The sequence below is a fragment of the Salarias fasciatus genome, chromosome 16, assembly GCF_902148845.1.
Source record: "Salarias fasciatus chromosome 16, fSalaFa1.1, whole genome shotgun sequence".
Classification (NCBI taxonomy): Eukaryota; Metazoa; Chordata; class Actinopteri; order Blenniiformes; family Blenniidae; genus Salarias; species Salarias fasciatus.
Window position 1 is genome coordinate 19,761,570 of NC_043760.1, and position 17,883 is coordinate 19,779,452.

The 17,883-nt window shown below is 42.1% G+C and overlaps 1 protein-coding gene across 1 annotated transcript in view; it reads left to right on the plus strand.

Annotated features, from left to right (window-relative positions):
* Positions 1 to 15,294: 15,294 nt before the first annotated feature.
* erbb4b (erb-b2 receptor tyrosine kinase 4b) overlaps positions 15,295 to 17,883 on the plus strand; it is a 288,218-nt gene continuing 285,629 nt past the window's right edge. Inside the window, exon 1 of the mRNA XM_030112004.1 lies at positions 15,295 to 15,678. Coding sequence (XP_029967864.1) covers positions 15,600 to 15,678 — 79 coding nt within the window. The 5' untranslated portion in view covers positions 15,295 to 15,599. The remainder of the gene's footprint in view (positions 15,679 to 17,883) is intronic.

Here is a 17,883-nt window from a genome sequence, read left to right on the forward strand (position 1 = left end):
TATGTTTTTAACTTCATATTTTTTCACACATTGCTATTGAAAGTGAAAGAGAATGAGGCGCCAGCTTTTTAGTACCAATTTGCAGACACTTTTGTTTTTAACAGAAACTGCAAAAAGATCTTTTTCACATCTGAACTGTCACATTCTGTTTTTATCAGCTGTTGGGATCCATAGATGTTAAGAAGAAAACTTCTCAATCATTTGTGTTTTATGTTTTTTACCAAAGGTGATTTTATCTTTTTTCAATTTCTCTCTCATTCCATTTGTGTATCATAGTTTTACTCTACATTTGTTTTTGTAACCATTGCTCCTCAGAAGTTAAAAGCAGAAAAACCATGCTGGGGAAAGGCCTCTCCTCAGCCGTCCTGAAGCAATATGGCGCCCCTCTCTGAGGCCCAGGCCACAGTTGAAAAGCCACTGGTTCGGATTTGTGTGAATATTGTAATTAATCCCTACAGAGACCAGTGACTCCTGATTGGAGAACACTATTTCCACTTGCTGCACTTTTCCACCACGATCAGCCATCGTCAAATGACCAAAGGATATCTAACGAACCAAATGAGGTAAAAAAAAAAAAAAAAAAAAAAAAAAAAAAAACGATCTTGTCAGTTAACAGTTTCATGTTACAAATGAAACGAGGCTGAAAATGTCAGCAGACTTCGACTTCAGCACAATTACACCGACAGGAGTGCGTCTCCTTGAGGAGAACATTGTTCTGACCAACATGTATTTCATCTCTACGCGAAGAATAATTTGTGAAGAAATGAAATGTGCGGCCAGACTTTCCCCGCCATACTGTACAGCCTTGAAGGTTTGCCTCAGTTTACTGTGTAATGACTGGTGTTTGTTCCTCTCTCAGGCTTTGTCTCCGAACAGGTGGGCGCTGGAGCCTGTTGAAGCCTCTAAATGTCAGAGCAGTCTTCTTCACCCTCTTATGTCTTTAATCTGTGTATTGCACACGCACACACACACACGCACACACACACAGGCACACAAAATCAAAGCTGCCTGAAGGCGGTAGCAAAACTCAGAGTTGTAAAGCCTGAACAGACCCCAAACTGTATCTTTTCATCTTCAGATTCCTCTATTTACCTGCCAGTCAGTTGATTGTTTGTTACCATCTAGATCATATCTCTGTTTGAGTCATACTTTCAGGGCAGGAAAGACACACCTGCTCTCACTTTGTTGTGTTTCTCTCACAGAAGTACATTTGGAAGACACACACACATATATATAAATATATTGTGTCTGACATATAGTTTCAAAGCAGAACCTACGAGGTGACGATCCTTTTTCAACCATTTTTCAGGAAAGCATCAGTTTGTAATCAAACTGCCAAAGCGAACATCTCTAACCGCACTGCACCTTACAAATCTTTGGCTTTTCTCCAAATTGTCAGTGATTTATTATGTGCAATAGGCTTATTTACTTCCCCTCTGGGCTATGTCTATCTCCTCTAAATTATTTTTATTGCAGGGAAATAAAATGCATTTCCCCTTCATAGCTAATAAAACTACTTAAAAAAACACATTGTTGTTAAAATTGAATTAAGTGGGGTAACTGTTCGACCTTGATATTTTATTTCACTCTATGACTAAATGCTCCACATCAGACCTGAGCGTCATAAGGCCCGTGGACCACATGCGGCCATTTGGATGTGTTTATCGGCCCTCAGGGCTCATGAAAACTGCTCTTCGTCAAGAGATAATTCTTCTCGAACAAAACTGAAGTCAACTAATGTCTTGGCTCTCCATAGAAGTGCTAATTTCCCATGTTTTCCTGTGGCAAAATGAGCTCCCCGCCATGGTGAATGTTTGACTTCCTGTATTTTCACAATTTATTAAAAAAAAAATAAAACAGTGCAACATTTTGACTTGTTTACACTCATTGTTGGATTTATATTAGTCATGCAGTTAAGCTTCATTTGCATAACTCTCTGCTCCAAACTAATTCTGGATTTAAATAAATATCAGTTTTAAATGTTATAAATATGGTTTTTATCACGATTTATTCTCAAACTAATTGAAAACATCGATCCCCCATTTTAAAATTCTCAACCTGACGGAAGGTAAGTCTGAATGAGTCCTTACTCGATATTTATCAGAACTGTGACACAGAGTTTTGTTTGGAAATCTTTTTTTGAGGTTATGTTTTTGCAACCTCTGCAATCGGTTTGAAAAAGTTCAATATTTCTCACATGATCTGTTTCAGAAAGCCATTTAATCGGTAAGGATTTTATAAACTCAGTGTGTTATGAGCACCTTTCCTGATCTCACTGGATGTAAAGACCCTGAAAAATACAGCATGTATTGATTTTTTTCCCTTCTTTCTCCAGTATGTGTAATTCTTTGTAGACTACAGAACCCCTTGACATTGTCTGCTCTGCACTCCTGCATTCTGCTTAAGAGAACCTGTGTGATCATGAACCTTGGAGGTCCATAATTGAATTCAGAGGTTGGTGTTACGCTATTAGTTTCTCTCTCTCTCTCTCTCTCTCTCTCTCTCTCTCTCTCTCTCTCATTTTCTCCTCCTCGGGACAAATTGCCCGAAGCAGCTTTTTGGTTTCAGCTGTAACACTTCCTCTATCAGCTCCCACTGGCTGTGCTACTTTTCTTCTGCAGGTCCTGTTTAGACAATACTGGCGGTACGGAGGCGTCTTAAGCACTGGAAACTGCAGCCGTCCACACCTACACACTGAGACGCCGCTCTGTGCTGAGAGAAACACCGAAACACACCTCGCACCTGCGCCGGACGAGTATGGACATCATGCAGCGGCTCAACTGTAGAAAAGGGTTATGAGTGTGACTTAAAAAAACGTGACACAAACCTGTTTTAATCATTTCGACACTGAACTCTGAAGTAAACAGTAAGAAATGAGACATGACGTGGACATGTATCCAAACGATCGCCTTCATTTTTCAATTCATTCGTTAGAAGTTGTGCCTGAGTCCCGAGCTGCATGTCCCCGTCCTCCGGGTTTCGAGTTACCGAGCAGCTCACGATGTGATTCAGCTGAGCGCGAATCCTCACCGAGGTTGTGCAATTGCCTGGTGACAAGTCCTATTCCTGTTTTTCCTGCCAGGTCGTGGTGGATGTTTGGACAGGCCCTTAAACCTTCATACATGCCAGCATAGATACGCCTGCACACACTCATATACACACACACACACACACACTCACGCAAACATCTAGTTAGTTTCTGTTACACACCCATATCTCAGAAGTTAATGAGGCTCGCTGAAGCACGGTAGAAATCTGGTATTGCACACTCTGCCTTTGTGTTGACGCGTCTTGCTTTTGTTGTAATGTGAGATGCTGGGAAATGATTAATGCAATTCACTGACTGCTTGGTGTAATGCCACTGTTGAAACTCTAGTGATGAGAGACTGGAAGGGGTGGTGCTATCAGGCTTGAGAATCTCTCTCTGCATTGTGTGTTTTGTGTGGTTATCTGTGAGTTTCTGCCTTTTCTAACCACTTAGCCGGTGCGACGCCCCCGGCGTTCGAGCGGCTGAGACGTTGGCGTCTCTGGATTCATCTGCTCCAATAATCCAACTCATTTTCACAAAGTCGCGTGTAGAGTTCGCTGTAAACGACGCTGCGAGCTGAGGTCTTTTTTCACTGCATGTACACACCATGCTGATGAGGAAGTCGAGGTGTCATTGCAGAGGCCCCCGTGTAATTTGTGGTCAGAGCGCTTTAAAACTTAGAGGTCTTTATATTCATGTGGGGAGGAAGTAGGACTGTGGGGGAACTTCCACCTTCCTTCCTTTTGCTCACCCGCTTTATGCAGCCATGTGGGTAAGCAGAGCAAGTGTGGAGGAACTGTCGGGTGAATAACATGCATTCGGAGATAAGCGGTAGCAAACCGACTAATGAGAGCGAACAGATGTGGCGAGCAGCCCGTCTCAGCAGTGCTGCGGAGGTCTTTGAATAGCCCGGCAGTATTTGGTTACAGTTGCCTGGTTTTCCTTTAAAAGGTTGCAGAGTTGCTTTACTGAACCTAAAAAGTCAGCGGTGACTTGGTAAAGGGACGCTTACATTACTTTGAGGTAACACAGACGTGTGAATAAAGAAAAATAACTGTTTGCATTGACAACAGCAAGCATTCAATTCAGTTTGAGTGAATGGAATATAACAACAGTAAAGTAAATAATAATAGAAAGTCAAATTTGTTGACAAATGTACATATGTAGCAAGAAAATGGTCTGACAAAAAAACATACATATGAAGATGTGTGAATAATTCAGATTGAGGAGCTACACAGAAGGAACTGGTCATTTTAAAAGCAGCAAAGCAGATTCCATGAAGACAGTTGTGAATAAAGTTACATATTTTAAAAGTATTACTGATGAAATTCCCCAAAATATGATTTATAATATGTTTCTCCCATCCCTTCTTCATAATGTGCATGCAGGAGCAGTATTGAAGTTGTTGAAATAAATGACTTGTTGGACATTATGTGACTGATTTACTCCGTCAGCTACATTTACATTAGATATTTCGAGAAAGATGCTTTAAAATCGAAAGTTTATCAAAGAAAAAAATGATTCATGAACCAAGTACAATGAGAAGCGTTGAGAAAAAACATGCAGACATAGACTAATAAACTAAAATTTCCTGCAAAATCTTCACATTTCCAACTCATCTATTAAATACATATATTTTATTGTGTTAATTTTAATGCGACTTTAGAAGGACTGATCGAGTTTAGAATTAATACTTGTCTCCTCCAGGAAAAGGGAGTTTAAAGAAAGTGCAGCAACAAAGACGACATTCACCTCAGCGAGGCAGACGGACAAAAACAGCCATAGTTTCCAAAGAGTTATTGAGTCGGGCCTACAAAAGAAGGAAAGTAAAGGCACACACCATAGCAGTGAAACCGAGAGACAGACTGAGAGAGGGATGAATTATTTGACACAGGAAGATCGAGAATGAGACAGAAAGAGAGAAACAGGGGTTTTGCAGAGCCGTGCACACCTGCTCTGGGGAGCGACTTGGGAGCGAGACACGGTTTGAGGCCCGCAGTGAAGAAACGCAGCCACAGCTTTACTGTTGGAAACTGGGATGTGGGGATACAGCCACCGGTGGTTTGACATAAATGGATTCACAGCTGCGATGAGCTGAACCGAAAACAGGAAATAAGTGCGATCACAAAAGCTGCATTTGTTTTCTTTTTCGCAGAAAAATAAAGAGAAGGAAATTTCGTCAGGTCCGGGTGAAATTCAGACTGATGTGAATGTCAGCGAGAGACTGAGAAGCACATTTGTGACCACAGTCATTTCCCAAAATACAAAATAGATTTGTCAGGACTGTAAATACTTTTTTCTTTTTTTTTTCATTTTCAGTATGAGTGTGACAGAGAGAGTTGATCCTCCACAATATTCTCTCTCTCTGTTTTTTTGGGTGTTGGGGGGGGGGGGGGGGGGGGGGGGGCGGTCTTGAAAGGGGTTGACTGAGGGAGTCATGCTCAAAACTTATCACTCGTGATTTAAAGGGCAACCACACACACCGTAAACCAAAGAGCAGAAATGAAATGTCAGCCCTTGAGGTTATTCCATTTGCATCATGTTGCTCGATGTGGGCTGTGGAGTCAGAGCAAGTCGGCTCCTCCCTGAAGTCTGCACTTATTCATCAATCAGCATCGACCAGCCGCCAGGCCCGCCGCTCCACTACACCCCGGGTGTCTGTATGGGACGCTACGTCTGAGTTTAGGGGCTTTAACGGAGCAGCGATACAAAAACTGAAATCTAAGTTTGAATCATGGAATGGTTTGTGTGCTCCTTTGTAGTCACATTGGGACACACACACACACACACACACACACACACACACACACACACATGCACTAACATGTTTCTGTACTACTAAGCTGACAAGTTTGTTTTTGCTGTACTTCTCAGAAGACACTGGGACAGTTTTGTTTTTAGCTCAAACTAAGCAGCCATCACATCATTTTGTCTTTTTAATCATAAATCTAAATATATACGATCAGAACAGGCCACAATGAGGTGCTTCATTTTAAGATTTGAAGGAATTTTAACACTCGGATTTGTGAAGAACATTTAAAATCGACCAAAACCTGATTTTATTTCACAACTTGTTATAAACTCTAAATGGGAGAATCTTGCTGTTTCATCCTGATTGGTACAAGAGCCCTGTAAAAGAGTGTTTTATCTACAAAACTGTGTTTTGTAACCGTTAACTTATATAATATAATAAGAAATCAGAGGTAACTAAATGGCAAACTTTACAGAAATTGTTAAAAAGAAATGCAAGAGGCATTTTACGAAGAACATGGCTGCTATTTGTAGTAAAGAAACTTATTGTTCAAAGTAGTAGAGAGAAACAATAGTGACAGTAATCATGTGCTGAGTGTTGAGGGTCCTTTCGGGGTCATACGGGGCCCTGGTGTTGAAAACTGGGCAGAAAAAAGTGTAGAACTGCTAAAACTGAAAATCTGTTGTCCAATCATCTTGTTTGAAATTGGAAAAGTTCTCAAACAGTAAAAACCAACACCACACCAGAGTAAAAAGTACAAAACTAAAGAGTTAGAAATTGTAAAAAAACAACAAAAGAAAAAAAAAACTTTAATCAAATTAGTCAGTGATAATAAGAAGAGAAGCTGCTTTTCTGTAAATGAAGGAACTGCTTTCCTGTTTCTGCCAACTTCTTTGCCTCGTCTTTCTGTACATGCTTTTGGCACACTTCTCTGCCTTTGTTTTGCAAATGTCAGTGCTTTTCTTGTGGTTGCAAGCTCCCAGGTCAAGATAAGAGTGGCGGAGACTCAGATGGAAAGACTGACACACTTCGAGGCAGCGCTGAGGCCGGCCTGCTCTGGGCCTCTTCCCGGGCAACAAAGAACATCTCTGAGGTTTTCTTTTCACAGCAAACGCCTCTGAATCATTATAACACAAAATGACACCAAGCTTTACTTATTCATATTTCTCTGCTATCGCCTATACGTTTCTCCATTCATTGGTTCAACTCTGTTTTACTGAGGTCGGTGAAGTATCTCATCATCTCCTATCATATCAATTATTCACTTATGTTCACATAATGGCAACCTGGAAACTCTATTTTACACCTACTCAGGCTCTGCATTTTTATAAATGATTTGATTGAGAATCAAAAATCAAAAGTATCGAAAAAAAAAACTAAAGGTCTGCAGACCAGTTTGGATGTGAGGCCTGCGTGCAGTGAATTTATCTAAAAAAAAGAAAGAAAGAAAACTCACCACAGAAACCAAAAATATAACTTCAGTGACCCAAATATACGGTTGACATCCATGTGCTTTCACAGACACTTTCAGTTTTTTTCCAGTTTCGCTGTAATTTTACCAGAGCTGATACCGTGTGACCTTTTGTTAAGGGGGTTATCTGACTGGAGCAGCCATGCTATCTTCCACCTGCAGAGCATTCATCACTTACAATTATGTGTTTGTAGGTTTTCAGGAGGAAAAAAAAAAAACACTTCAAAGCTTAGACGGTTAATTTTTTTTTCCTCCACAATATTCTCTGTACACAGCTTCAACTTTCAGCCTGAAGCGATGTTGAGTTTGTGACACACGTGGAAGAAGTTTGACCTTTCACCTGCTGTCTTTAGGACTCACTTGGCCACAAGTATCCTGATGTGAGTGTGATTCCAAAAGAGATTCATGAGGATTTATTTTTCTTTATGCACACACTGTCTAACAACACACATCTTGTTTTTTTCTGTTTTGTGAACTGCAGGCTTGGAGAGCATGTTTTACTCATTTATTTTCTCCTACTGCCATCCAGTGGTAACTTCCTGCTGTCAGAGGTGTAGCCACACAATTTTTATTTTTTTATTTATTGCATAACGGTCTTGGAGACATCAAACACATCCCTCCAGTAAATGTTCAGTTCTCGGGCTGAATTCACTGTCTGATGTTTGTCTGTTGGATTTGTTGAATTTAACCATTATTCCTTTATATCTGAAAGTGAAAGCACTTTTGCTCCCTATTTGAAACCTCTTTTTCTGTCTTTTATCTAATTCTTGAAATAAAAATTATTATTTACATTTTATCATATGTATTTTTCATGTATTCCTTTGTTCAGTCCTTTGTTATTTGGTACTAAAAACACTTTCCGACTTCATGAAATCAAACAGAACAAGAAATATTAGATAATTAAAAGATACTTCTTGACATTTCAGTGTTTGAGTTGCAAATATCAGTGCAAACGAGTCGAGATAATTCAAGTTATTACAAGCTGTTGACAATAATTATGAATATTTGTTGCTTAATTTGTGTTTTCTCTTCAAACTGACGACGTTTGGGTTGCATTTCGAGTTCCATCCTCTAGATGGCAGCATTGTAAAGAGAACCTGTGCTTCATCAGCAGCACTGGCGGTTCCCTCCATCCACACCAGGCTCATACTGCATAGGGAAATCTCATCTAAGACAGCATTAATAACTTGAGAAAAGTCCTCTCCCTGCCTCCTCGTCGTCAGGTTTCACTTGACTTGTTTGGCCTCGTCTGAACTTTTGACTGGCCTGTAATTTGCAGTGTAAGCGAACCAATTTACAACACCTTCACAAGGGCACATGCCAACAATTATTCATTGCTGCAGTGCTGGCTATGCAAGGCGTGCATGTGTGTGTGTGTGTGTGTGTGTGTGTGTTTGAAATTCTGCAAGTGGAGGAAAAAACAGGACGTTTTGTTGTACACCAGTGTAAATGTAAGCCTCCATGCAAATGTAGTCACAGTAATACATTATATCCCGTAACATGAAAAACCTCTCTTCAAATAAAATGTACTCGACGGTGCGAGGCATCTGTACGGCATGAAGCAATGTGATTCCAGTTCTCTGAGCGGATCTTGTCTTATCACTCCTTCAAAAGCCCTGCACTGAAGTATCAAGATGTGTGTCACTGCAAAGCTAAAGAGGCAGCAGCACTGTAAGGGCTCCCATGTGACTGATGATAAATTTAAGCCTGGCATCGCTTTCCTGAATCACTGAAACATCTGAACTTTTGCCCCGTGGCGCTACATGACGAAGTGCCCTCGTGCTGAGAGTGATCCGGCTGCTCGTGTGCCGCTCATTCCGCCGCCGGCACGACTCTCGGCAGAACGCGGCCGCCTCCTTTCAGTGGACGGCGAGCATTCGTCAGCAAACTCGGCGGCGAGATGCGACTCGGTGGCAGTCAACATTTCCCCTAATGGGAAACAATTACACACTCAGTGGCTTCTTCACTGACTTCTGATGAGTCTCATTCACTGAGGAAATGGCCACGTAATCATGTGTGCGTAATGCGCTAACACTGCTCATGGCTCACTGAATCAGGCTCGTGCACGGCCACCCGGATCTCCAGGAGTCTCTCTCGCCACCCTGTGAGTCTGATGACAGCAAAAATGTGCAGGGAATCGATGTACAGCCCACTTTCCGGCAGGAATGTCTCTGTTGTTGTTGCTCCTTCATTTTTCATTCCCAATGAGGTCTCCTGTAAAGCTCCATGATCCCTGATGCTGGGAAACGGGCACTTTTTGTGTGATTTATGCTCAACCAGACCACAACAATGATGAAAACACACTGAAACGTCTTGTTCAAGCAGGCATCAAGGTTGTCCTGTCTTTTTGTTACCTTCTGTGTGTTTTCAACTCAGACTGACTTAAAATTAGAAATTACACTGAATGAGTCAGTCTTAAAGTCTGCCTTTCAGTTATTTGAATGAAGTTACTTTCAATTTGATATATTTTGACTGTTCTGTCTCACAGCTCAGATTTTACTTTTTAAGAAACTGAAACTTTTTTTCTTAGAAGTTTGCATAGAAACCTTTGTTCGAGTGGTGAGATGCTTTAATTCAAATGTGTCTCAGAGCACTGGAAGTGGGGGGGATCATTATAAGTCAATCATCTGCGTCTGTCAATAGTTGTGTTTAAAATACACTCCAAACAAAATTGACATGTATGATGGGATGCTACTGTGTGGTGATTTCATGCTTCAATCAATGCAACATTGTAATGCTGTGTAATCCAGAGAGAAACTAATCCCATCTTTGTTGCCTCAGATAACGAAGTCTGTCATCAGCAGGCGCGAGTATTTTTAATATAATTGAAGGTACTGTGTCAAACACTGTGCCTGTGGTGTCTCACACACATTTTAAATTGGGCAAAGCATGAAGTTTTTGGATACAGAAAATCACAAAAGTTCATCCTTTTACTCACTCTTGGCAATTCATAAAGATTTCTGTGCATATCTCCCTTTTTTTTAGGCATTGTGTCACTATGAGCTTAAAACAAATAAAATGATCTCTTCATATTTCATACTGATAGATCCAGCTCGGGGTCACGGCACTGTTGCACACACAGAGGTGTCAGCAATTAGCCACAAATGCCTGATTCTGGACTGCCAGAGAAAACTGAATCGTCCAGGGAAAGCACAAGGAGAACATCCAGACTTAACAAGCAACAAGCAGAAGCAAATGAAAACAAAAGAAAACACTGCAATGCAAGAGAAAAGCAAGCTATTGTCACATTTTTTTTTAAAAAAAAGAAGAGGCTGGGGTCAAAATATATTAACTAGAAAAATTGGGCTGTGATGATCATTAATATATATTTGATTTTGTTGTCTGGAGGAAGTGAAGTGATAAGACTGTCCATTAGTGATGAATAATCATGAAGCAGAGCAGACAGGTGGGGGTGGCCTCTGATTGAATTTTTATCAGTCAACATGTCAAATGATGCGTCGTCTGTGTTTATCTCGCCGCCGTCTTGTATGACTCGAGCCCAGCCTGCAGCCCGAGATGTCAGCTGACACAGATACAATCAATTGCAATCTGCGCTTGAAAAATCTCATTACTGCTGTTTGTCCCTGTCATTACGAAGTGAGAACCTGTCTGCAGCCCCACATCTGATCCGGAATGACGAATGCTTTTGTCAACGCACGCTTTAAACGCAGTGGCATTTGCATTGTTAAAAAAAAATATATATATATATATATATATATATGTATATATAGGGAAAAAAATTAGCCAGTTTCATGTATTATTCTTATTGATCTATACTTATCAGTGCTCACAGCATCGAATCCACACAGCCGTCCCGGTATTGATTTGGTATTCCGGGACTGTGTAAATAGTCTGAGGTGTTGAGATAGGCTTTTAGCTCCTTCGCTGCCTTCCTCAGACAACTTCAGTATTATCTATTCAACAAAACACTTTTTGTTTTGACAAAAACAAATGCTTTAAAAAAAAAGTCTCTCCAATGTGTGAAACTGGGCTTTTTTTTGTATTCGTTCTTCTAATAAGTATTCATCTTATTCCTGCCTTATTGTTAAGGAAAAACAGACAGACTCAGAGGCATGAAAGAAGACCTGTAGCTCTTTTTTTTTTTTTTTTTTACCATTTGAGGATTATTTTATTTCTGCTCAAAGAAACAGGCAATTTATTGTGGAATGCTGCTCTTCAGATTTCATTTTATGTGTTGGGAGTCCTTCTCCCATCCCAGCGCCGTGTTCGAAGGACATTCTAATGCAGGAAACAGTTCAATTGACGTTTAGAACAACATATAAACGTTCGCTTTTCATTTCCTTCATGGCTCAGTTAAGTGTTTATGGTTCACTTCGCTCTACTGCGACTATAAAATGTTTTTTTTTTTTCTATGATTGTCATAAATGGAAATCGTAAAGAGGGTAGGACAGTTAGGACCCCAACACCTGTATCATTTAAAACAAACAACACAATTTTTAAAAAATATCCATCCTCTATTCCAGTTCATAACCACAGTAATGGGTGAAAGCAGGGTACACTCCAGACAGGCCTGCAGTTTTACACGATTCATGGTTTCAGAGTGTGCAAGGAAACTGCAGTACCAGGATACAGCTCACGGATGCACAGGGAGAACATGCAAACTCATATTGGGACTTTTAAAATTCTAAATTTTAAAATTTTAAAACTAAGTTGCTGCTGAATACACCTAAAATTACAACTGACATGAAAAAACAGGATTTTTCTTATAACGGAGAAAAGTTCATGCTTTGTATATACATTTATTTGAAAAACAAGTCCTTTAAAAACAGCCTTCAGAGTGTGTGCTTCTTGCTTCTGAGAAAATAGTCAATACGTTGAGCTGTCTGTAAATACTTGTTCTTTTATTTGAGTATTTCAACAACAGTACAGTTCAGGCTGTGCTTCAGTATAAAGTTTCAGTGACGTTTTCCACCTATTATGAGCTGAAAGCATTTGTGCCGATAAAATGTGCAATTATGAGCACCGTAAAACCGTACAGATCTGCAGCAGCCTTCAGCATGATCCACGGTGAACCTCTCCCTGAAAAACAAACTGCTCTTGAGAAATTCTCTTTATTATCCTCCAAAACTATGACATTGAATCTGGACCCTCTGAAATGTCCATTTTGAACTGTTACAGCTTTTCTACATACAACAATAACTTGATTGGACGATACAGATGGAATGCTAATTGAGAATAATATATTAATAAAAACAAATGTCTGAGTTCTCTGCCGTCAACTAGTAAGTCATCAGCATGGCGTGCATTTCAGGGTGGAATTTTACTGATCTCTGCAACATGTGGCCGGGACAGTTTATCATGGTGAAGGTTTATCTAAGTGTGGGGGAGAAGTGCTGTGCTGCAGGGAGAGATTGCCTTTACTTGCGCGGCACCAACAGAGCAAAACAATGTGCCGCATGATAAAAAATTGCTTCATAACTCTCACATTGTGTGTCTGGCATCATTATGAGGCACAATAGCCTCTGGAGGGGCCTGGCTTTTATTGGCGTGCCTCTTGCAGCAGCAAAGTCTCATCCATTAAACAAATCAGGGGGTTATGTATTAGATTAGCCGTACAGCGGCACAGGGGAACGCCGTGAAGAACACATGAAACCCCCGTCTCATTCCCACTCATAATCCCTGGAATAAATTACCTAATTGACAGCATTAAGTTTGATACTGTCGGAAGGTGCCTCTTAAAGCATGATGCATAATGAAAACACACAACGTTGCTAAATTGCATTTTTTGGTATTAAAAATGATAAACGGCAGCCATTTGGGGCATATTTAGAGTGAAAGCCGTTCCCCGTAGCATGCTGCCAGATCTCATTTTTCCATATTTCTTAATAAATTTGTGGTGTCAGTGATATTAAAAGCTCATTTCTGCTGAGGAATATTTAATAAAGCTTCGGTGTGATAGGAAGCCAATGTCAAACAGAGAGTCATGGAACTAGTTGGTGGCAGCTTGAGTCGCCCCCCCCCCCCCCCCCCCCCCCCCCGCTGTGTCATTCTGCTGGTCCTGTGACCTGCTCGGTGAGAAGTGGACTGCCCCCCACTGGTGAAGGGTCACTACTGCAGGAGGGGTTCAAGAAGTGCCCCTCACAGTTCAATGCACTATTCATTTTGCAGCCAAGCTGAAAAACAACAAAGCCTTTTTGACTTTCTTCAAAGTGAAAACTATAACTAACTGCATCCTGATTTCCGAAAAGTGTCGGATGCTCTCGGATCGGGGAGTTATGTGTATGTGTATGAGTGGCATGCCTCTCTGTTCAAGCAAACAAAAGCTGTGAATGATTTCTGCATGGAGCTGATAGAAGGCTGTCTATTGATTACTGTAGATCATTGCTCACACACATACTTTGGTGTGATGGAGAATTGAAAGGAGGTAAATGGCTCCACCAGCTACAGTAAATCCAACAGCCACTGGCTTTTAAAAGAGCGTGAACGTCATCTTTCTGATTCCTTTATGATGGAGAAGAAATTGCCTGCAGTTAATTCTACTTCTGATGATCAATCTAATGCCACAAAACATTTCGACAGAAATAGAAGTCAATATGTATCTATTTCTTGAAAATAAAGGCTTAATGCCACTGATATATTGTAAGGGTTATGGGGCGGAATAATACTAATAAAAAAATATATATCTAAAGTTATGAGATATTTCCAATCATCCAACACTGGAACACAGAAAATGTATTCATTCATTCAGGTAAATAATATTATACAGCAAACTGAATCAGGTCATCTGGACTTGGTCATATGTCCTGGAAGATGTTTTTCCACTTTTTCTAGAAGCTTCATCAGTTAATGGCTGAGACACATTTCCCGCCCTTGACTCAGCCTTGACTTAGCTTTAATTTGCTTTGCGAGAGCAGAACAGTTCATCTTTCTGTTGCTGTATGAATCCCATCAGCTGTCAACAACAACATATAATATGACAAACATTAGGGTGCGTCGAACCAGTCCTGGACTAAACAGGACTAAACTAATCCGATAAATATCCAAGCATGAGTGTTTTCTTCTTGTCCTCTTGAATGGTGAAGTTTAAACACCTCACATGTTCACTATTGGGTTTTGCATGAGTTCTCAGACTCGTGTTCATGCTTGTGTTGAACTTCAGGGTGGTGGGCAGGGACAGCCAGATGTGCAGACATATTGCAAGTCCAAGAGCCGTTCAACCTTCTCCTCAAGTGCAGAAGTAGGGAGCAGCTGGTGGAAAGTAATAACCTTTTGTCCCATTGCCCCCTCCTCTCCCTTTATCTCGGTTATTTTTTTTTCTCCATCACCACAAAGTCACTGCTTCCAAACTGTTACAATAGCTCAGCAAGAGCAACAATAGCACTATCTAAACGTTCTATTTGACTTTTATTCGTGTCATTTGCACCAGGCCGTTCTCGGGTTGGAAAAATGATTACCCGGAAAACGGAGAGATATTGCCTTCAACGGTAATGTTTTCTGATAACTGAGGAAAAATGGGAATCTTTGTTTATGATGCGGCGTGAACACAACGATCGGGGATGACTGTGATTTTGTTACTTTGCTGACTGATCATGCTTGTGCGATTGCAGCCATGAAAAAGCAAGCTGAGCCTAGAGAGAGGGGGAGAAAACATATATATGGTGACAAAGGCCCAGGAGAGGAGAAACCTCACTGCATGCTGAATAAATCATGCTCTGGTTTTGCATCACTGTTTCAGCAGTAACATATTATTGCAACAAATTGGGCTGAAACTCCTTGAGCTCGCGAGAAGCCTTCTGGGTGGGATTAAGCTTTATATCCCACATAGAAATCCCACACCTTGTTGGTCCTCTGGGCTTCGCAGCGCCGTGGTCAGTGTGACAGGTGCAATTCAGCCGACGCACTTATTTAAGGGCTTTTGGCCACTCGTGTTAACCAATGGCATCGCTTATTAAGTCGAGAGAGGCGGGTCTAGGAGTGATCGACGGCCGAATGAGCCAATCATAGGTCGAGTGGGCGGGGCTAGAGGAGTCGGAGGTGTGTCTGAAGAACAGCGAGTCTGCAGCTGCATACTGTATCCAAGTCGGGGAGTAATGGCATGAGTACTGCTTTATACTATTAAGACACGCTTTTCAGTGCGCGCGTTGGAAACTAACAGCTGACCGTCCTTACATCCGGTCAAGTCGAAAATTGGGGCCGAGGACGCGGAGAGTCGAGGCGACGGACTGTCGGACCAACTGGAAACTTGACCAGAAGCATCCAAAAAGTCGTCAAACTTGCACCCCGAAGTGGCGTCAGGCGCAAACGGCTCATCCTCTCTGGCTCTTCCGAGGAGGGACTCTGCTGCTGGACATGTGAATTTAAAGGAGATAACCCGCTAAAGCACAACCATGAAACCAACGAGCGTCCTGTGTTGCCTCGGCTCCCTCCTGACCTGCCTCCTGTTTGGGTCCAGCTCTTCTCAATCAGGTGAGTGCGCGCCAGCCGCCTGTTATTCGGTGCGCTTCCCTGTGCGCAGTGTCGCGTGTCCGCGGAGCTGGTCAGCGCGCGCAGAGCGCAGCGCCAACTACCCACCGGCCACACTTTTCCTTCATTTTTTTTGCTCTTTTGTTGCGCGCGTAAAAAAGCCTGGAGGTGTTTTACTGATCAAATCGTCATCAGATTTTTCTTACTGTTGTTTTCCCCCCTCAAAACCAGTCTCGACTTCTTATGCTGGAGTGCTGTGTAAAAAAAAAAACAAAAAAAAACCCAACAACAACCAGGTCTAAAAAACGGGAAGAGGTTCAGATCGCAGCCTCACTGAGGGACAGGTGTTGGTGTGAGCAGATGGCAGATTGAAGGAGTGCGTCTGAGAAGCAGAACGAATCCAACCGGGCGACTTGCTCTGTCGTCTCCTCGCACAGAGCGGGCTCTGTTGAAGAGAACGCAGAACATTTGATGTCCATCACACGTGTCCTTTAGACAGTAGACAAACAGAGCAGGGGAGTGACAGCCTCACTTTACAACAGCGCTCCTGTTCTCCCCCCTGTGGAGACACAGGCTGTCTAGATGCATAAATGCTCCCCTTAAACTGCTTCCCCCGTTCCCCTCAGACTCATTTATCTTCAAAATAACCCATTGATAGTCACGGTAATAAGATGTATCCCCGTGGTTATCGTTTTTTAATTATTGCGTTGGCAGAACGGCGGGTTGCATTTCACAGCTTTACGCTCCGCGAGCGGTGTCGATCAAACGACGCCCGTTCGCTCCAACTACTTTAAGTTAAAAGTCCTGCAGGCGCTCTTCTGGGGGAAAAAAGTCCACTGGTGTTGTGTTTTGGAGTCGATAGTGAGCGCGCGGCTCTCACCTGTGCAAACGGCGATAACTGCTGAACATTCATCCATATGCATTCTGTAATCGGGATAAAAGCAAAGCGGATTAGCGTGAAATTACATTATTCCTCATTTTATAGCGAGGCCCCCGGGGGCGGCCGTGGACCACAGTTTGACTCTCGGCGTTGGCAGCGCGCGCGCGCCAGCTCCACGCTGACAGTGGCAGTACTGTTTGTACAGTGCAGGGGCGCTCTTTACGCACGGGGAGGCATAGGTGCACTCCGCGCGAGGTGTGTGTGTGTGTGTGTGTGTGTGTGTGTGTGTGTGTGTGTGTGTGTGTGTGTGTGTGTGTGTGTGTGTGTGTGTGTGTGTGTGTGTGTGAGAGAGAGAGAGAGAGAGTGCGTTTGTGTGTGTGTGTGAGGGAGGGAGATGGACAAGACGAACGCAATCCTGCCTCATCACCATGCAAAATCATCTTCAGACAGGACTACATCAATAATCAGACTCTCAACAGACTGGATTGCGTTCATTCGTGTTCGCCTCGGTTAATTTATATCCCGTTGATTAAAAAACACAATTATTAATACTAATAATAATAAACAGAATGAAAGTAACCACCAAGGAAACTACAGCTAGTCTTTTTCAGTCTTGATTCGCGTTAAACGTGGAGCTAAAATAAAGCGCAGCCCCGTCTCATACAGCACTTTTTGCGTTTCTGCTTCCTGATCTTCAACTAAGTTTAAGCCATTCCCACTGTTGCTACGTGGTTTGAAGATTGAATAATATATTTTTTTCATGTTTTGGCCTTCAATTTAATCTCACAGGCCCAGCGGCGGAAAATGCGCACCTGGTGGCACATGGAAGAGACCACGGGGCGCCGGATTAGTTTTGATTATAACCGGTGCGGTTTTTGAAGGCAGGATAAATGTATGAACACAGTCACTCATTTCCTGTCTTAGACATAATGATTCTACTTTTATTTGTTGAGGAGCATTATTGCTGGTGTTTTTTTCAGGTTAATTCCTGGAGGATGGTGTTTTTCAGAGGACGTACACAAGAAATCCCTACCGCCAAAGTTTAAACAATTATTTTTAAAAAAAAAAAAAATTTTTTTTAACCTCCACCGCCTGTGCTAGAATCACGGAGCCGAAACCGATCAAATGAAGAGACAGGAGGTGGAGAGCCCCTCCACACTGAGGGACTTTAAAAAAAAAAAAGGAGAGCGGAGCGCCGCGCGCTCACGCAGGGCAGCAAACTGAACAAACTGATTCAGAATAAACGCCAATCTGCCAATGGGAAGGAAACAGGCGCGCGCGTGAGAGTGTGAGCACGCGCACGAGTTTCCTGTGCAAATTGTTATGCG